Source organism: Rana temporaria, chromosome 3 (genome assembly GCF_905171775.1).
Source record: "Rana temporaria chromosome 3, aRanTem1.1, whole genome shotgun sequence".
In the NCBI taxonomy this organism is placed as follows: Eukaryota; Metazoa; Chordata; class Amphibia; order Anura; family Ranidae; genus Rana; species Rana temporaria.
This window is the reverse complement of record NC_053491.1, coordinates 379,431,482-379,454,040: the sequence shown is the minus strand read 5'-3', so window position 1 is coordinate 379,454,040 and position 22,559 is coordinate 379,431,482. Positions and strand designations below refer to the sequence as shown.

Sequence of the window (22,559 nt, the reverse complement as noted above, 5' to 3'; positions counted from 1 at the left end):
GATTTTGCAGTAATTGTATATTTTTGCATAAATCATTTTCTGACATGCTACAATATAAATTTCCTCAGTCTCCTCTTCCCCAGTGATCAGACTGCAACATTGTAACTTATAACTAAAGGCAAAACTTTAGTTTTTTTAGTTTTGGATAGAGACACCAACAATGGGGCACGATTCCTCACAATGGCACCAACAATGGGGCACAGTTTCTCTCAATTACACCAACAATGGGGCCCAATGACACCAACAATGGTGCCCAATGACATCAATGATAGGACTCAATTCCTCCCAATGACACCAACAATGGGACACAATTCACCCAATGACACCAATGATGGGGCACAATTCTTCCCAATGACACCAACGATGGGGCATAATTCCGCCCAATGACACCAACGATGGGACACAATGACACCAACGATGAGGCACAATTCTTCCCAATGACACCAACGATGGGACCCAATAACGGGGCACAATTACTCCCACTGAAACAAAGAATGGAGCATTGAATTTTTCCCACTGATGTCAGGACCTTTTTGACTCCCACTGACCACTGTCCAGCCCTCGTAAACTCTGAAGGATAGTAAACTGGCCCTTTGCTTAGAAAGTTTAGAGACCCCCGCATTAGGGTGAAAAAACACAAGGGTTTACAACCCCTTAAAGCTGCCTAAAAACAATCTGATGTGGCAAATCTACATTTAGAAACTGTATAGTGCGTCAGCCCCCTAAGTGGATATAATCTGAATGGACTGTGTGGGTCCTTATGTTGTGTAACTGGTAGATCAATGACTGTGTGTAGACAGCCTCAGTGAATGAGCCTCCGCGTAGGAGTCGTATTCACCAGATAAGCTCAGTTTTAGTAATGATGACTTGCAGAGGCGTTATTGAATCATACCTCCCACCTTTCTGGGATTGAAAATGACACTTTTCTTCTCAAAAATATTTAAGCAAAATTTCCACCCTTGTCACACCCCGAATAAGGAGGATAATGAAGGATTCATCAACTAAAGACGCATTTTCAGGCATTTACGTATTCCCACTGATGGAAAAAGAATACAACAGGAATCATATCTCTATAGCCAGTCTTATTTCCCACTATAGTTTCTTCATTACCTTATCATTAAAAAGAAAAAAAAATATATCAATGCAATCATTTATTACTTATAAAAGAATATCTACAGCAACACAGACACTTTTAGCCAAGGAACTGAACTTCAGACAACTTTTCTTTACAGCTGAACTCTAAACTAAGGAAATAAGAGAACAAGAATTATGTGTATTCTTCCTTGAATGTCGGTGTGCTTTGTGTATTTCTTCCAGATCTGTGCAGTAATTCAGTGTGAGACTTTAACTGCGTGCAGGAGCTTCCTGTAATAAGGACCGGTCACTGCTGCTCTCTCTCTATGTGCAGGGTGACTGGTCTTGTCTCCGCCCCCTCCTGTAGTTTTCTGCAGTCAGCCTAAAATCATAACCTCCAATGGTCCCGGATTCCGCAGGACTGTCCCAGGATTCAAACACAATCTTCTCACAAAGCTGTTTCCAGGAGCCAAGCACAAGAACACTTTTTCTACTGTTTAGCTCATGTTCTATGCAGGAAATTGTGGACAGCCAATGCAACAGGTAGATAATGAGTAGATAACCACCTCACCTTACTCTGATTGGCTAAGCTGGAAGATGCCTCTGCAATTGTTTGACAGATGTTCACCTTACCTCAGCACAGTGAGCAAGCTCCAAAATCTCAGTGAGGGAGAACCATCAGTGATAATATGGTACAGCAAGGAACTTTCATTTAGTAGTAGCTGATGGTAATAATAGGGGACAGCATGGGCTGAATGAGGACAAGGTGTGTGCTCTGCAGGGAGTTGGGGTAAGAGCAAGTTGTAGGCTGCTTGTCCGCTATTACCCGTGTAGCGCTTGGCTACTTTCATAGACGGCAGGAAGATAGAGGTAATGTGCCACCCAAATCAAACCAGCAGCTCCTTCGGGGGTAGTGCTATACCCGCACTTCACAGGTAAAGTGAAAGGAGATGTGTGTTACTTACTACTGACCTCCATACTCTCTATTAACTGCCACTGACTTCTGAACTCTGCATTGCTTACCACTGACCTCCACACCCTGTATTAACTGCCACTGACCTCCACACCCTGTATTAACTGCCACTGACCTCCACACCCTGTATTAACTGCCACTGACCTCCACACCCTGTATACCACTTGTCTGAACTCTGCATTGCTTACCACTGAACTCCGCCCTCTGTATTATCTGCCACTGACCTCCACACCCTGTATTAACTGCCACTTGTCTGAACTCTGCATTGTCTACTACTGACCTCTGACTCTGTATTAACTGCTACTGACCTCTGAAATCTTGCACATGCGCAGTGCCACTCGCGCATGCGCAGTGGGTGCCCGGCCGTGAAGGCGAAAGTTGTCACTGCTGGGTGCCCACACTAGGAATGAAGACGTGTATCTGTGGAGCAGGTAAGTGTCTTTTTATTAAAAGCCAGCAGCTACACTTTTTGTAGCTGCTGACTTTTAATAAACTTAAAAACAGGCTGGAACACCCCTACAAAAAAAATTTGAACCCGGACGTGCTTTTTTTTTACCACTATTCCTTTTTACCGGCTTTTGAAATTTACAAATGCAGCAATGTATATATTTGATGAAAGGTTTAGAACTGAGAAACACTTTTTGAAAAATAAAAAGTGCACTTTAAATACAACTATATAGATCAGACCAAAATGAGAGACAAATGAGGATGAAAGAGGGACAGAGGGGAGCTATGCTACTGACCTGCACGCTCTGCATTACCTACACACTATGCATTGCTTACTACTGACCTCTAAACTCTGCATTACTTACTACTTACTGACCTCCACATTGTGCATTAATTACTACTGACCTCTGAACTCTTTCTACTAACTGACCTCCACATTGTACATTACTTACTACTGACCTCTGAACTCTTTCTACTAACTGACCTCCACATTGTACATTACTTACTACTGACCTCTGAACTCTTTCTCCTTACTGACCTCCACATTGTGCATTACTTACTACTGACCTCTGAACTCTTTCTACTAACTGACCTCCACATTGTACATTACTTACTACTGACCTCTGAACTCTTTCTACTAACTGACCTCCACATTGTACATTACTTACTACTGACCTCTGAACTCTTTCTCCTTACTGACCTCCACATTGTGCATTACTTACTACTGACCTCTGAACTCTTTCTACTAACTGACCTCCACATTGTACATTACTTACTACTGACCTCTGAACTCTGCGGCAGCCTGCGTACAGTTTATTAAAATATTTAGACTCAGATTCTAGTTAGCTATGTTTCTTTAAGCCACACCCATTATTCAGTGCAATTATCTATGCCTATGTTTAGGCCTGGTCCCTAACATGGCCCAAAGTGTCCCTCTTTCTTAAAGTGGACTTCCACCCAAAAATGTAACTTGCGCTTATACGCTTTCTCCCCCTTCGGGGGCCACATTTGGGACCTTTCAGTGGGAAGGGGGGGAACAAGGACCTATTTTGACAGGTCCCCTTCCACACTTACGGGGGACATGGCCCCGATGTCCCGGAAGTTCGAAAGGGTTCCCTTACCAGGAATGGCAATGGCAGCACCGATCTGAAGATCGGCTGGGGTGCCGACATTGTGGTCTCCCTGGACAGGTAGGTGTCCTAATATTAAAAGTCAGTAGCTACAGTATTTGTAGCTGCTGACTTTTATTTTATTTTTTCACCCAGGCTGGATCTCCTCTTTAAATGTCAAAGTTGGGAGGTATGCTGTAGTGGGTGGATCCTGCTGGACCACTCCCACAGCTCTGTTATCTGCACAATAGGAGAGGTAACTGTCAGCGCAGATACAAAGTACATATATGGGTAGGAGTATGGTGATTAGTCCATTGGAAATAGTAGTAACAGGCAGTTCAATGGTTAAAAATGCAGGTGATGTGGCTGTTCAATGGCGGCTGCTGTCCTCAGAGAGCTGACTCTGTGGTAAACAAAAAAGGGGTAGAGAAAGGAAGCGCCACCTAAGTGCAGTATTAAAGAGGTTCTTTTAATGACACATTGTAAAAAACACACTTACAAGAAGGTAAGGAAAGAAGGCTCATCTGTAACATCCTGTAGTCCTCATCCCGGATCCATGGGCTGCTTTAGAAGTGAAGAAAGCAGATTGTGTGGAGTCTTCAGGCCTGTCCTGTGGCCTTCAGGATGTAGTCTGTTCCAGCCTCACAGGTCACGTGACAGGTCACGTGATTACTTCCCAGGAACACTTCCGGGAGGAGGGTCAAACAGGGAGAACAAAGGCTGATTGGACCCAATCAGCCTTTGTTCTCCCTGTTTGACCCTCCTCCCGGAAGTGTTCCTGGGAAGTAATCACGTGACCTGTCACGTGACCTGTGAGGCTGGAACAGACTACATCCTGAAGGCCACAGGACAGGCCTGAAGACTCCACACAATCTGCTTTCTTCACTTCTAAAGCAGCCCATGGATCCGGGATGAGGACTACAGGATGTTACAGATGAGCCTTCTTTCCTTACCTTCTTGTAATTCTGTTATCTGCACAGGCTATAGCACAGAAGATGTCACTGCTACTTTTAAAAGGCAATATCTGGGTTTGTAAAGGCATTTGGTGCACACAAAGGGGACATTTTGTGGCTATTGAGGAACATATTTAAATGTGTTTGTGCCCAGAGTTCAGCTTTAATGATTCTGGAATGACTTGTTTTTTATGATTATGCTCTATCTGACCATATTATATGATATTGCACATTAAAATATGGAGTACAGCATTACCATCAAAGATCTGACTCTCTAAAAGTCAACATAATATTAGATTCTGTCAAACTTGCACATTTTTATATCGCACGCCTTCCTGATGACTCACTGCAACATCTTAAGGAATGCAGAGCACGTGGTCTGGAATGTGCCACACGTGGACAGACAATATAACCGCTCTATTTTTGTTACTGTGCATGGGTGGAAACACTGTGGGAACCGCAAATAAAAAACATATTTACCAGGGAAATTAATTCCCAACATATCCGCTGACATTTGTCTGATCTGATAAAGCCAATGCCTTTTTGTGTTTGTGTTTGTAGCTGGGAAACTGATATTAGTGAAATGATTTCCTGTGCAAGACTGATTTATGTAAAGATTTCATTTTTTTCTTTGTCAATAAGTCAGCGGTCAGACCTTGGCTTGTGGACGTGCTGTCATATTACAGTAGATGTAAATCCAATCACTAGAATCTCATACAAGCTGTAACATGTTTCAAAAGTTGTTTTAAGTTGTTTTAAACCATGTTATAGTGCTTTAAGTTAGGGTGACCAGACATCCCCGGTCCCCGGATTGAGGACACTGTCCCCAGACCAAATCTGTCCCCGGATTGGATTTGAACAGGGGCTGGGGCAATTTCAAAGATGGTCAGTGCAGAATAAAAAAAAAAAAATGAATTACACCCCGCTCCTACTAGCTTATGGGGTGTATTGTTTTCCATTATCTGTGCCCCTTTCTGATGATCATGTGCTGGTCGGAGCTGAGTAAATATTTCTTCAGTTTCGGGTGCATGCGTATTTGGCTCCGCTCACGTATTCTTCTGCCTTGGCTCAAGTCCCGGCTAGCCGCCTGCCTGCTTACCTCCTTGCCATCCCTGGCGGAGTGATTTTCCTCCTCTCCCCATCCAGTAGTAGCCGGGGCCCAGAGAGTAATGCCGCGTACACACCATCACTTTATGTGATGAAAAAAAACGACACTTTCTGTGAAGTAAAAAATGACGTTTTTGAAAGTTCAATTTTCAAAGACGAAGTTGCCTACACACCATCGTTTTCTCACAATGATCTTGCAAAGTGAGGTTACGTTCCACCACGTTTTACCATTGAAGCTTGCTTCATAAGTAGCTTCTGGGCATGCGTGGATGAAAAAACGTCTTAGAAAACGACGTTTTTTGCTACACACGGTCAATTTCTGTGAAGTAAAAAGTGCACTTTTGAAAAACGACACATAAAATTGAAGCATGCTTCAATTTTTTTTGGTCGTTTTTTACAAGACATAAAACAACGTTTTCCCCCACACACAGTCAATTAAAGTGACGTTTTTAAAAACGTCATTTTTTTTCATCACATAAAGTGATGGTGTGTACGCGGCATAAGACTTGACAGGCTGTGAGGTGGGCAGCGGCACATTGCATAAATAAAAAATCCTGCAGTGCTTGTACCCTGGGAGTGGCTGTCCGGGGGTGCTACAAATATTCACGGTGGAGGAGATCACTATTATTTTTTTTTTTGTGTTTCAATATTTTTATTGAAATTTAGACAAATACAACAATAACATCAAACATTGCAATAAAATAGATATTCAGCTATATATTAAATACAACATTTTGCTTTTGAGTTTCCTCAGTAGCATTATAAATTGACAGTAGCCATATTTAATTCTGACTTAGAATTTAAGTATTAAATCCCAATATGGTCTTAAGGACCATTCTTAATAAAAATAGAACTAAAATAAGAAATAAAAAAAGGAAAGTAGAGATAGTTCAGAAAAAAGAGAGAGGTAGAGAGAGAAAAAAAAGGGGGGGGGGGAGAGAGTGCTCTCTAACTTAAAATAGAAACTCCAAGGGAATTCTTAAAACATTAAGTAGTCGTAAGATAATTAATCCAGGGTTCCCATACTGTATTAAACCAAGCAATCTTGTCGTCTTTAAGAGCCGATAATCGTTCTTTAATCATTGTCCATGATAGCTTGGTTTTCAGTAGATAAAATGGAATTGTAGGGGTCTTCCAGGATTTGGCAATAGATATTCTAGCTACAACGAATATAAAAGTAATTAGTCTTTTCTTTTGTTTCGAAGTTCCCTCTACCTGGCGTCCCAATAATGCATTCAGTGGCGATTTTTTGAGGTTCACATGGGTTAAGGAATATATAAAATTGTAGGTACGTATCCAGAATTTATTCAATTTTTGGCAGGTCCACCAAATGTGGTACATGATTCTTTCAGTATTGCTTCCTCTAAAGCAATGTTAAGATGCTCCTTTGACAAAAGAAGCTACTCGGACTGGAACCATGTACCACCTTAACAAGACTTTATAATTTGCTTCTATTAAAGATGTGTTAATGATCGATTTAGAAGCATTTAGGACTAATTTATTCCATTCTTCAATTTCCATAAAAGAACCAATATCTTGTTCCCACTATTGCATGTAAAATAGTTTTTGAGGGTTCAAGGATAGGATACCATAGATCAATGATATATGGCTTGAGTGTCTATCAAGAGACCTACAAAGATTCTCCATAAGAGTGAACATCGATAAATTAGAAATGTGGTTTAATTTCATTAAGAAATTTTCTATGAGGGTGTAGCGGTAGAATTTCGAGTCGGGCAAATTAAATCGTTTCTGTAGGATTGATTTAGACAAGGCACCCTTAGGCCGCGTACACACCATCGGTCCAAACCGATGAAAACGGACCGAAGTTCAGTTTCATCGGTCCAAACCGTCCGTGTGGAACGATGGTGTGAACGCACATCAGACCATCAGTCTACTTCAGCGGTGAACCGATGATAACGGTCCGTCGGACCATTCTCATCGGATGGATCAACCGTGTGTACGCGGCCTTATGATCACATAGGTCCGCTATCCTTAATAAACCCTTATTAGTCCACCACGAAAAATCTTGTGGACGTAGACCAGGGAGAAATGAGGGATTATTGAGCAATGGTGCCAAGGGTGGAGATTTAATTTTATAAATGTTAGTTAGTCTGTCCCACAAATGAAGGGAAAAAGATAAAGACGGGGATAAAATAGTTGGTCTGTCTCTTCCTCTTAACCACATTAAGTGACTAATGTTGGGGTACAGAGAGGATTCCAACTTCATCCATAATGGTTTAGATTGCTCAGTGTGAAAACAAATCAATTGAGATTGTTGTGCCGCTTAAAAATATTTTAGTAGATTGGGCATACCCAAACCACCTTTTACTTTAGGGGAATATAATGTTTGTTTGTTCACTCTGGATTTTTTTACCACCCCATATGTAAGTGAGCAATTTTGCCTGAAATTTTTTCAAATCTGTACCTATTATTGATATTGGAAGGCATCTGAATAAGTACAATATTTTTGGTAGAATTATCATTTTAACTGAGTACAGTCTACCGAACCATGAAGGGGGGTTATTATACCAACTTTGAAGATTCTCTAATTATTTACAATAGAGGGGGGGGTAATTTTGTTTGTATAGAGTGGTAAGAGTGGGGGTTAGATTAATTCCCAGATAAAGTAATGATTCTTTTTTCCAATTAAAGGGGAAAGATTCACGTAAAGTTTGTACTATGGTAGGGTGCAAAGATATATTGAGGGCTTGTGATTTAGAGTGTGTAGATGTGGAAGTGTCTGCGCTGTAAAAAAAAAAAACTGAACTACAAGGGGGACATAAAAGTAAAAAAGGGGGGGGGTGGGGTGACAAAAAATCCGTGGACAGTGGGCCGTGAGATAATAAGTATATTGACACGGTGGGGGTAACCCACAATAAAACGTGAAATAAGTGTGGTCTAGCCTAAACAGTGTATCTAAAACACGTATAAGGAATCTTCAAATTATCAATGATGAGTGAACAGTTCGAACAAAAAACTCCCCAAGCAATTAGTAGAAATAAACAAATATCCGATTTGGTAAAACTTGAAAAAAAGAGAAGTCTTATGGACAGTATTGGAGTGCAGTCCAACAAACAGACAAGTAAAGTGACTAATAAATAGATAAGTGAAAAATATATCACACTCAGGTGAATGGAGGTGCGTGCTTGGGTAGGTCCACACAACGTGTACCCTTCACCAATAGTGAATCAGAAGGCTTACCTCTCTGCTCACATACAAACCCTGAGACAATCACTGTACCAGCAGGCTGTTAACTGGATATCTGCTTGTCTCGATCGTGGTGCATATATATAAAGACAATGGTGTGAAAGTTGTAACTTTGTCTTCTTACAGGCAATAAGTAGACATAGTGCCCAAAATAAGCAGTGGCTGATTGTCCACTTACACAACTTACAGGAGTGTATGAGGAGCGTGTGCCTATCTCCACGAGCGCCGAGCTCGTATCCCAATCTTCTTCCAGCTGTCAGTTTCTCTTTAGCAACATATGAGCCGTCCGCTCATGATGAGGTGTATGGGCGGGGATGGAAGAAGAGAGGGGGGGCACATCGCATAAACCATGCAGCAAATAAATTTAATAAAACAAAAAAGTAGGTAAAAGACTCACATGGGGCAGTCTCAGGGCGGTCCCGTAGCAACGAACGCCGCGCTCGTCCACCGTCCGTCAGATGCTGCTCCTACTGTGTACTCTGTGACAGAGTACACAGTAGGAGCAGCATCTGACGGACGGTGGACGAGCGCGGCGTTCGTTGCTACGGGACCGCCCTGAGACTGCCCCATGTGAGTCTTTTACCTACTTTTTTGTTTTATTAAATTTATTTGCTGCATGGTTTATGCGATGTGCCCCCCCTCTCTTCTTCCATCCCCGCCCATACACCTCATCATGAGCGGACGGCTCATATGTTGCTAAAGAGAAACTGACAGCTGGAAGAAGATTGGGATACGAGCTCGGCGCTCGTGGAGATAGGCACACGCTCCTCATACACTCCTGTAAGTTGTGTAAGTGGACAATCAGCCACTGCTTATTTTGGGCACTATGTCTACTTATTGCCTGTAAGAAGACAAAGTTACAACTTTCACACCATTGTCTTTATATATATGCACCACGATCGAGACAAGCAGATATCCAGTTAACAGCCTGCTGGTACAGTGATTGTCTCAGGGTTTGTATGTGAGCAGAGAGGTAAGCCTTCTGATTCACTATTGGTGAAGGGTACACGTTGTGTGGACCTACCCAAGCACGCACCTCCATTCACCTGAGTGTGATATATTTTTCACTTATCTATTTATTAGTCACTTTACTTGTCTGTTTGTTGGACTGCACTCCAATACTGTCCATAAGACTTCTCTTTTTTTCAAGTTTTACCAAATCGGATATTTGTTTATTTCTACTAATTGCTTGGGGAGTTTTTTGTTCGAACTGTTCACTCATCATTGATAATTTGAAGATTCCTTATACGTGTTTTAGATACACTGTTTAGGCTAGACCACACTTATTTCACGTTTTATTGTGGGTTACCCCCACCGTGTCAATATACTTATTATCTCACGGCCCACTGTCCACGGATTTTTTGTCACCCCACCCCCCCCCCTTTTTTACTTTTATGTCCCCCTTGTAGTTCAGTTTTTTTTTTTTACAGCGCAGACACTTCCACATCTACACAGTATCAATTCTTTTGTCTTGAGAGGACAACACCCTTGGTGTTTGCTGCAGTATCCACGCCCACTCACCCCACTGTCCTTTTCTCTGGCCCACTCCCCCTTCACTTCTATCCCATACAGCGCAGGAGCCCACCCAATATATTGTGATTTAGAGTGATTTACCTGTAGTCCAGTAAAAGTTGTAAAATTACGTAATACCACATTCAGATTTGGCAAAGATGTAATCGGGGAGGAAAGGAGCAACAGAATATCATCAGCGAACAATGTGCATTTGTATTCTCGATCTCCGCAAATGACATTATATCTGGATGTTCCCTTATTTTGATGGCTAATGGTTCTAATGCTAAAAGGAGAAAGGGGACAACCCTGGCGGGTACCTCTACCTATAACTATATTTTGAGATTTGTAACCTTTCACTACTATCTTTGCTGTAGGGGCATTATATATAATTTTAAGCGTTGTGAGGAAATTTGAGCCAAATCCGTATCGTTCCAATATGAAGAATAAATAATCCCAGGTCAGGGAGTCAAATGCTTTATGTAAGTCTAAGGACATCAACAATGCTCCCCTTTGACCTCCCCTGTCCCAGCCTGAGTTCAAAGCTGAAATAATATCAATGATGCGTCTGGTCTGGTCCGGGGCTTGTCGATTGGGTACAAATCCTGCCTGATCTGGGTGGATGTATTTTGATATAAATAAGTTCATACGGGTGGCTAATATTTTCGTTAATAGTTGAAGGTCAACGTTGATTAATGATATCGGACGATAATTTGTGCAGTCACTACGGTCTTTATTTGGTTTAGGAATTACATGGATAAAAGCCGAGGGCCAGATCCACAAAAGAGATACGCCGACTTAACTCGATTTTTCTAAATTTACACGGCGTGTATCTTTGCGCCCGATCCTCAAAACGAGAAGCGCCTGAAATTCCGGCTTTTCCGTCCTACCTAAAATAATTACACCGGCGCATTCTCGGGCGCAAATTACGCTAGGCACGCCGCTTTATTTGATAGGCAAAGATGCAAATGAGGGAGATAGGGCGATCCACAGAATTAAGTGTGTGCGCCGTAGATTACGCCCTGTGTGCACCTGTTAGTTTCCCGTGGGAATTTACACTTTATAAAAGCAGCCCTAATTTTACACATGCCGTCTGAATGTCTGCTGAAGCAACACCATTGCTGAAGAGCTCAGCACACACACACTTTCAGGACTACATCTGTCTGCCAAAATGCCAGGACCATCAATGATCCTAGCTGCATTAGTGTCTATAGAGGCGCAAAGAAGGAGGAGGGCACAGAGGAGGAGGAGGAGGGCACAGGAGAGGGTATACCGCCCTTGCCAAGATCTCTTTGGCATGCCTGATTCTGAAGTATTCCGCATCTTCAGATTTAACCGTGAGGCCATCCTTGAATTAACAACAATACTTCAGGATGATCTTACCAGCCCAACACAACGCTCCCATGCACTGCAGCCACTCATGAAAGTACTGGCAACTCTTCATTTTCTTGCCACTGGCTCTTTCCAACGCACAAGTGGAGGCGTGGCTGGGATGGCACAATCCTCCATCAGTAGGTGTGTGCACCAAGTGGTCCCTGCAATCCTGCGGCGCATGGGAAATCAATTTCAAAAACCCACCCAGGAGGACCAGCGTTTGAAGACCATGACAGACTTCTATCAGTTTGCCAGATTTCCATGCACCATCGGGGCCATTGATTGTACCCATGTGGCACTACAACCCCCCCATGCTACTGAGCACATCTTCCGGAATCGTAAAGGCTGGCATTCCATAAATGTGCAAGTGATCGTAGATGCCCATGGCCTCATCTGGCACGTCTGTGCTAAATTTCCGGGATCCTGCCATGATAGTTATATTTACCGGCAGACCCAGATCTCCAGAGATTTGGACCAGAACATGTATGGAGACAGCTGGCTGATTGGTGAGTGACATGTGTGTCAGGTATGTCCCCCCCATGATGCTGACATCACAAGGGGCACATGCATGACTAATATCCTCCTGTCTTTTCCCTTACAGGTGACTCTGGATATGCCCTGGGACCTCACATGATGACCCCATTCAGGAACCCCCAAACCCCAGGAGAGCAACGCTACAACCAGGCGCACATACGTACCCGGGGCGTGGTTGAACGTACCTTTGGGCTTCTGAAGTCCCGTTTCAGATGCCTGGACAAGACTGGGGGTACACTGCTGTATTCCCCAGACTTTGTGTGCCAAATAATTGGGGCATGTTGTATACTCCACAACTTTGCCCTCAGAAGGGGACTGCATATTGACTTATGTGATGACCTGACCCCCGACCCAGGCAATACCCCCCCAACCAACTCGACCCAGTCTGCTGAGGGCACAGCAGCCAGGAGACGCCTTGCAGAAGGCATTTTTTCCCAGTAAACGTACATGATTAATGTCACAATAAGAATGTATCTTTTCCCTGTAAATGCACATCAATAAAGTCACAATGATAATGCATGAATGCACACCACTGTGGTTCCTAGCACAGACACATCACATGCACATCGAATTGGATTAGATCCAAGTCCCCCCCCCCCCTTTGGGACTTGGGAGCAGTAACGCCACGCCACGGCTCCAATTATGTCACTGTGCATTCATACACCATTCAGGAACCTGGGATTGCACTTCTCCCTGGTCCTGGGGATCCCTACTCCACCAAAACTGAGGGTGACACCCTTAATTTATCAGGAATGCCACCCCCCCACATTCACACATCATTCACACACATAAATCAAATCATAAGTACAGAAGACCAAATTAAATAATAAAAAAAAAAATGCATAAACAAAAAAACAAAAGTATCCCAGCAAATTAATTAGCGGCGGCGATTGCTACGCCTTGGCTGGGCAGGGGCACGGGCATGGGCAGGGGCACGGCCACGGCCACGCCGTCGCGGAGGATGTCCATTGGGGGGGGGGGTGAGCTGGGGAAGGAGAAGCCTCCTGGGGGGGGTGAGCTGGGGAAGGAGGAGCCTCCTGGGGGGGGGTCAGCTGGGGAAGGAGGAGCCGCCCCTGCTGGCCTGCCCTCCATGGCCCCTGCAATGCGAGTGAGACAGGCAGTGAGGGCAGCCGCATTGGCCTGGCCAGACCTAGTATTGTCCTGCACAGCCTGGGTCAGGGCACTCAGCTCATGGGCCACGCGTGTTGTGGCGGTCTGTATGTCGTTCAAACATGTAATGACCGCCGTTGAGTTGGTGGCCACATCACCGAGTGCCTCCATCATTTCACCCTGGCTGTGCTCCATCTGCATAATTTTTTCAAGTATTTTCCCAAGAGTGCGGGTCTGCCGGGCATTGTCCTTCACCACACTGGCCGACAGACGCTCGCCCACAGCCACGGTCTCCTGGGTTGGCCCCCTGGCTGCCGCTGAGTCTTGCGGGCCTGGAGGAGGGGAGAGAGTGACCCTGGTGACTGGAGGCCTGTTGGGGGAGAAGTGGGAGGGGCTACCCCTGATGGTGGCCTGACTGGTGCCAGCCTCAGGGGTAGCCTCAGGGGAAGACTCAAAGGTCATCATATCAGTGGCCAGGAGGACTTCCCGGCCAATCTGCATATTTTCGTCCTCCTCCCCCTCATCATCCTCCTCCCACTCATCCTCCTCCCCCTCAACCTCCTCCCCCTCAACCTCCTCATGAGTGGAGGTTTGGCCAATCCCCTCCCCTGGGGAATCCTGCCCTTCTTGGGACTCATCATCAGCCTGTCTTGGGGGTGGTGCTGCAGCCTGGCCCGATGGGCCTGCAACCTCCTGGCCTGCAACCTCCTGGCCTGCAACCTCCTGGCGTGCAACCTCCTGGCGTGCAACCTCCTGGCCATCTGTGGAGGACACAAAACAATCACATGTTTGAGGAACCACACACTTGGCACATCTTCCCTTCCCCCACCCACACATGCTAATCAACAGAGAATAACCAAAAAAACCTACCTGTCCTCCTAGGAACATCTGACGTATAGCCAGGCAGGCCCACCACCTGCTGTGGGTGGAAACACTGGGCCACTGCCCATTCCTCCTCCGTCAGTCTGACTGGGCAGGGTACCCCTCCTCCAGTGCCCCTGGTATGGGCGTCGATCCTTGCCATCTTATTCCGGACGACGCTCCTCAGATCATCTATTTTTTTCTGTATGCCAGCGGGGGTCCTGGTCCCCCCCCCCCCCCCCCCCCCGGCGCATTGATCTGGTCCGTGATTTTTTTAATAAGCTGCCTCCTCCTGGCCGGGGTGGTGTTCTGGCTCTCAGGGCCATGCAGAAATCGCCCATATTTCACAATGCCCCGAGCAAGAATTTGCTTCTCTCCCAGGGTGAAATCAAGCTTCCTGCGTTTGGGGGGCATCACATACACCACCCAGCAACAACAAACACACCCGACAAACAATCTACAATACACACCCAAAAACCAGACAAAAATATACACCACAAAAACTAACCAAAATCTAACCACACAAGGACACAGCTAATAGTAATTCAAAAACAAACACGCACCAACAAACAAACAAAAAACAAACACCAAAAAAAAATCAGCAAAAACACTAACAAACAAATTAAATAAAGACACTTCGCAAAAACAAACAACAACTAGACTCTCCAACTCCTCAAACACTTTTCTCACAAACACAACTTACCAACACACAAACAAACAGAGCAGAAGCAAATTGCTCATGGAAGGGGAACAATGGGATATACTTTTGCAAGGGAAGTCTGCGTGTGTGGTGCTTTTTACACACAGGGCGATCCTCAAACTAAGTACACTTGGCCTTTTACCTATCTCACTGATTGCGCCGAGACCAGTTCTGCACATGCCCAGTGAGGTCCCGATTTGTGCGCGCATGCGCAGTACGGCCGGCGCCTCATTTGCATGGGGTCACGGCTCATTACAATGAAGCACGCCCACTTCCTTCCCACTTGCAAAAACCCCGCCTTACGCCTCTGAATTTAAGTTACGCTGGCGCAAATTTAAAAGCAAATGCGCTGTGGATACGGCACTTACGACACCAACTTAGGGCAACGTAACTTAAATGACATAAGTTAGGACAAACTAAATTTGCACCGCTGGCTGAGGATCTGGCCCCGAGTTCTCATGTTTTGGAAGAGGTGTACCCTTCCTTAAGTCATTATAAAACTTACAAAGATGTGGGGCCAAAATATCAGCGTATTTACGGTAGTAATTACCGGAGAAACCGTCCGGTCCTGGGGATTTGGATGGATTTATAGATTTAATAGCTGTTAATTTTTCATTTGCTGTAAATTCCTCTCCCATCAATTCCCAATGTTCATTAGATAAGGTAGGGAAGTTTAAAGCATGTAAAAAAACTCCCCGCTTTAGTCTTATCAAAACTTTTTGGGGCTTCATATAATTTAGAATAAAAATGAAAGAGTTCTTGTAAAATTAGCTGGGGGTTTTGAGTAGTGTGACTATTTTGTAAACATAGTTAAGGAAGTGCAGGGTTGAATGACCTAGGAGTGAGTTTTCTTGCTAATAATTTATTGGGCTTATCTACCATAGTGTAGTATTTATGTCTAGTCCATCTAATATATTTTTCTGCTTTAGTGGTCAGGTTCAAATGCAGTGTTGTTCTGGCTGCATCAATCTGGGATCTAAGATCAATGTGTGGGTTTTCCTTTTGTTCTCATGTATGATGAAGTAGTTTACTCTCTTGTTGGCATATAATTTGATCTAGTTCTCACTTAACTTTAGAGGCACATTGAATTAATTTACCGCAAATAGTTGCTTTATGAGCCGCCCATATCATTGTGGGAGAGGAAATTGATGAGGAATTAACTCTAAAATATTCCTCAATGGCTAACTCAATGTCCTTTTCAATGACAGTGTCGTTCAATAAGGATTCATTTAATCTCAACGATGATGGGCATGTTTTGGACCAGAGATTCGTCAATATAATTTGAACCGAGGAGTGGTCTGACCATGCTATATGGAGTATCTTAGAAGTTGAGATGTATGGGAGTAAAGGGGACAAAGTAAACAAATGGTCTATTCGTGAATATGTTTGTGGGCATGGGAATAAAACGTAAAGTCTTTAATTGTAGGATGAGTATCTCTCCAGACATCAATAAGGTCATAGCTATGCAGTAAATTTGCCAGCACATTTCTCTGTCTAGAGGTATGTTTTAGGATTGCTTTGTTAGACAAGATATTGGATAGATCTAATCCTAAGGAGCTATTGCTGTCACCACCGAAGAATACATGTCCCGATACATAAAGCATAATTAATTTTAGCATTGTACGAAAGAAGGCTATCTGGCCAATATTGGGGGCATAATAGAATAAAAAAGTGACCACATTATCATTAATTTTTCCCACCACCATAATGTAGCGACCTTCTTCATCCTTTATGAAATTAGTGGGTGTGAAGGGGATCTATTTGGCAAAACAGATAGCAACTCCTTATTTTTTATCCTGACCATTGGATAAATATACTGATGTATATTTAGAATGCAAGTATTTTGGAGCAGATGTTTGGGAAAAATGTGTTTCCTGTAGTAGTAAAATTGTTGGAAAACGTTAGCTCTTTTACAAGGTGAATTCAGACCCTGTACATTGTGTGTAAGGATTGTGTATTTTGTGTGGGTTCTATTGGACATGACGGTTCAGCAGACTGTACTCACGTTTTAGATGTTGCTTAGTACCTTTTAGGGTAACCTCTGGATCTTCTAGATAAACCATGATGTAAAAAGGGAGAGCACTCATAGAAGAAGGGGACCGGAAAAACGGAAAAGAAAACAAGTTAGAAAAATCGAAGAACAAATAAGATTGTGTAGTTACCACTACAACAAAAGTGGAAACTACCAATAAAATTATGAAATAATAATAAAAAAAAGGTTTACACTGTGTTACAGTGTAATTCACAGGGAACCAATTTACTGTATCCCATCTTGAAGTTGCCTCAATTCCCATGGTAGAGGCAAGTTCACCCTAAGTGGCATGTATTAACATTCCGGTCCTTCTCTGATTTCATGTGAGTAGGACTGGTATTTCTGACCAATCAGACCATACGGTCTAGTAAAGAATTGAAAAGGGTTTATCAGACCATTTCCCTATAAATTAGTATTAACATATTCGAAAATATTCAAATAAAATTAAAATTCATATCAATTACAAAATTTTTTAAAAAGACCGGTCAAAATAAGGTTCGATCAAGTAATTGATGAAGACTTCTTGGCTTTGGATCTTCCCTGTTGGAGCCATAAAGGAGATATTGCACGTTCCCTAACTTCCGCTACTCTTGATGTTTCTTGTGGATCAGTAGAGATCAGGCCTAAATCGTAAAGTATTTTTTCGCCGGACTGGAAGGTGTCGAAAGAGTGGGATTTACCCTTGTATGTGAACGAAAGTTTGAAAGGAAACGACCACCGATATTTAATATGTCAATCAATAAGATGGTTTAAGAGAGGTTTCAATGCTCTTCATTTCTGAATAGTGGATTGAGAAATATCCGTAAAAATCTGGATCTTATGTTCCTTGATGAAAATGTTTTCATGTAGTCTAGCCTCCATTATCACCTTCTCTTTTATTTTGTAAAAATGTGGTTTAACTATCACATCTCGTGGAAGGCCATCAGGTCTAGGAGCTGTTAGAGCATGACGTACTCTATCAAGTTCCAACTGGTGGGGGGGAAATGTCTGGTATTAAAAACGTCATTGGATTCCTCTAAGTTTAATACTGTCTCAGGGAGACCTCTCACACGAAAATTATATCTTCTGAACCTATTTTCCAGGTCCTCTATTTTGGAGTTTGCTTGGTCGAGTTGGTCCTGTAAGGATAAAATTATTTTGAAATTTTGGTTAACTTTTCTTACTGTTCCGTCCCTTTTAGACTCTATGTTGTCCAATCTTTCTCCTATATTTTCGAAATCTTTCTTCATGTCTGACGTAATAGTTGTGCAGGTTTTAGATAGTTCCTGTTGTAACAGGGTGGAAAATCTAGCTAGGAGTATAGAGTCTCCCGGATAATAGGTAGATTGGGTAGGTAGTTGAGCAGCTACAGTTATGAACATTCATTGTGGGTCCTGCGACATCTGTCATCTGACTGTTACCTGAATAAGGTGGGGATATTGCCATAAATAGTTCCCTATCAGGAGTGATCGATAAGGGAGATTGTGTATGACCACTTTGTGGTGAAGACAAGTCCTCCTGTGATTGGGATGAGAAGGGGTCTCGATGAACTATTGCTTGTATTGTTATACTGTTATTAGAAGTATGATGACCAAGTTGAACAGTATTTTCCCTCTCATTTGCAATAATGTTTTCTGTCAGTATTATCTTTGTTTGTGGGGACTGAAGTTGTAGCTGTGTATGGGGATTTATACCTTCTATATTGTGATCCAACAGTCCTTCAGTTTTTGGAGTAGAATCCACAGAAATTCCCTTGTTTTCATGACTGGGATTATTAGTGACATTCACCTTTAAGAGCTGCTGTTTCGTCTGCTGCATCAGAGAGACGTCACTCGTTTTGTTTTTTTTCCCCGGCGCCATCTTTGCCTGTTATTTTTTGTATGGCACCTTGGTCACAGCACTCATTGCACCCTTTTTTTTATACCTGCCTCTTGGGCTGGGCCTTTTGGCCAAGACTGGATGAATCTTTATACCAGCTGGAAGGGCCAGTCATTGTATAGCACTATGACGCTGAAGCACTTATTCTTTACCAATATTCTCTTTTCTTATCTTTGTACATATTGCATATGGAACCTTACTTACTCCAGAATAGTAGGGTGTTGGTCCTCGGAATTGCCCTGAAAGTCTTGGGACGGAAGGCACATGGCATTATGGACAAGTTCTTCCCATTCCCATGTGTTCTCAACGCTGTATCCAGCTGGCCTAGGCCAACACGGCCCAGGCCTAGGGCAGCACTTTGCAGGGGGGCAGCACTGACACAAGCTGCTTCTAATTTTGACTGTCCTATCAGCCTGGACCACAAACCTTCCTCACTGTGCTATATGTTTTCTGCTGTACCATTGGCATGGTTATATCTTCTTAGTCCTCTCCATAAAATTATCATAAATTTGTGCTTAAAGTAGAACTATAGGCAACACTTTTTTTTTCATTTTGGATAGAGTAAGGGAGGGTTATAGCCCCTGTCAGTTTATTTCTTACCATCTCTGTCCCATTGCAGCGATTTCCCTTAATTTCCTGCCCCATAGCCAAACAAGAAGTGAGAGGAAAACTATGCAGAGGGATGATGTGCACTTGATGCTGGGCAGAGTGCATGTAGACATGAAGAGGCAGAAAAAGTTTGGCTAAGATCAGGATCACTGAGATACAAAAAGGGATTAAAAATAAGGGGGACACATGTATTTTATAAAAAAAAAAAAAACCTGCCAATTATGATGCACAGGGCCAGTTTGATTTGCGATTTTTTTTAAAGGTGCTGGCAAGAAGGTTGCATTTGCTGGGTCAACAGTTTGGAGCTTTGTTTGTGCATGGCTGCTTCAGGTTCATTAAAAGTAACTACAAAGATGATTACGTTTTATATGATTGGGATCTACTACACACTACAGAATTTTTATACAGGGAGAAAGAGTCAGAACCTTTTCAGGTAATTATTGCTGTATGTTTTGGCCTATTAGAGGCTGTCCCCTAAAGCCGGCCATAGACTGTTCAAATCTCAGCTGGTTAAGCAGGGACCAGCTAAGATTTGAACTATGTATGAGCAGGCTGATTGTATCCAAGTTGATAGATCAATCAACTTGGGTACAACCATTAAATGAGATTTTTCATGTGATTATTGCCAGCGACCATAGCCACTAGCAATAATCACAGTGCAGCAAGGCTCCCCCCTCTTCCCTGGTGAGAGAACACCATAGATCCACGGCAAGGATTGCCCCATCAATACTGACTGTATTGGTAGGGGAGTCAAGGGTCAAGTCAATAACACAATAGCTCCACAGGTGGGGGGGGCTGAGTCAAGTGATTTTCTTTCCTGCAACGTGTAGTTTGACATCGACTGTGTTGGTGGGGTGATTTTCTTTGATTGCAGAAAAGAAAATTGTTCCATCTATGGCCTGCTTAAGTCCTGTCCTGGAAAATCACATCCTAATCTTCTCTCAGCAAATACCTACCCCCTTGTAGTTTAAACAGTGCCATAGATGGAGCAATTTTTTTTTCCGGCAACCAAAGTAAATCGCTTGACTCCCCCGCCAACACAGTCAATGTTGATGGGGGAATCCCTCCCATGGAGCTATGGTGTTCTTCTGCGGGGGGGGGGGGGGTGCGGGGAGCCATCACGCCCAGGAAAACACACAGTGGTTATTGCTAGTGGCTATAGCCGTTGGCAATAATCACATACAAATCTGGCATGCTGAATGTACCCAAGTTGATCGATTGATCAACTTGGATATAATCAGCCTGCCCATAGACGGCTTGAATCTCGGTTTGTCCCTGCTGAACCAACCAAACTTCAAACCGTCTATGGTCAACTTTATATTGATGTTAATCTCTGCCATTATTTATGAGTTACATATAAATCATATCTTACCTCGTTCTCTTTTTCCTTAGGTTAAAGTGGATAATCAGTATGACTTTCAGGATATGGCCAGTATCGTGGCCATGGCGAAAACCTACGTGACCTCTGAGCCATTCATAGACTCCAAATACGATATCCGCATTCAGAAAATCGGCAATAACTACAAAGCCTATATGTAAGTGTGTGTTGGGAAGGGGGTTGTGTAATATTTGAAGAACTGTCCAAGCAATATTTGAAAACACTGTCAGACAGCTCAATTCACCTAGATCATTCAAATTTGCTTTGTTTGGACTACATTGAGCCCATGCTTCACTTGTGAAATTCTGTCATCGCATGCACAAATGGCAGTTAGCGGTGGTGCATGGGGCCCTAGCAGGCAGAGGGCACAAGTGTCCCAGCCAGCCCAGCTGCCAGCAGCCAATCAAACTCTATGCTGCGGCTGGATAGGGCACCTAACAGTATGAACATTCAGGGCAGTAAAGGCCCAGGGACAAAAGCAAGAGGTCTCTGTTCCCGGCATTGATCCCTGGGCGCATACTGCCCTAAATGTTTTTACTGCTAGGTGCCCTGCCCAGCCAAGCAGCTGAAAAATCTCTCATAGAGTTTAAATATTAATCTTAAAATGAACAGGTGGCATGTAGCCAGTTCCTAAAAGGATAATGAGTTATGTTCTGGATTTTCTGTGACTTAGTGGTGAGATGCTTATCATGTTAATGCCCACATATGCTCAAAAGTAAAGGTCAAGATGCCACATCTTAAATTTAAGTTGATTTAATTTTGTTAAAACAATTTATTATAATAAACCATTAAAGTTTTAAAAGGTCTCCATTTGCGTACAACGTAGCCCAGTAATCTTTTTGATGTATGGGTTAAACCTATTTTGAGATGAGGTAATTGTAGCTCTGTCAGAGTGACTTAATTGCCTCATCTATTTACATAAATTGCGTAGCTGACGCCACTTGCCTCGGCAGATCCAGGAATGAAGGCCCCCTTCCCCAACGTGAATACACAGGATTACTGGAAAGTACTCCACCACAAGGTGGCTGGGTTCAGCTGGGAGAGAAACATGTGGTCAATGGATGAGACAATTTTGGGAGATCCCCAGGATGTGAAAGGAGAACTCCCTGGTGACTCAATTGAGGTTTCCTTTCAAAGGAGTCACCGGAGGACAGAACGACATCCCACCCTCCACCTGATCTCCGTCAGCTGAATCAGCTTTTTACGTCAGGATCCTCCTTAGCCACAGAGGTTTAGCTGATACTGTCCTGGGTGGAATTATTTACACAAGTCTATAACATCAAGCTCACATTGACTTTTGCAAAATAAGACTGAACAGCAGTGCAAGGACTGTTTATTCAATAATTTTGTAGAATAATGGAAATCCTTTTGTGATACAGCAAGTCCTGCTGATCTAAATGGCATTAGAACATATATACAGAGTGACAACACTAGACTAGGCTCCTAAACGCTGCTAAGAGCTACTATGCACCAATGCCCAGTGTTTTCCTTGTCCACTCCAGTAAACATGATTGTTAAGGAGCTGGCGGCTACCGTCGTCCTTAACAACCGATGTAGAGAATGTCTGCATTAGAAAAATGAAAAAAAAAATGTGTGGGGGTCCCCTCCAATCTATACCAGGCCCTTCGGGTTTGTTAGGGATTTTTTGAAAAATTGCATGGGGTTCCCCCCAAAATCCATGCCAGACCCTATAGGCCCATGCAACCCGACAGGCCAAAAATAGGG

The 22,559-nt window shown here is 43.3% G+C and overlaps 1 protein-coding gene across 1 annotated transcript in view; it reads left to right on the top strand.

The window, feature by feature from the left end:
* SYN3 (synapsin III) overlaps nt 1-22,559 on the top strand; it is a 534,306-nt gene that overhangs the window by 477,251 nt on the left and 34,496 nt on the right. Inside the window, exon 8 of the mRNA XM_040345656.1 lies at nt 20,849-20,991. Coding sequence (XP_040201590.1) covers nt 20,849-20,991 — 143 coding nt within the window. The remainder of the gene's footprint in view (nt 1-20,848; nt 20,992-22,559) is intronic.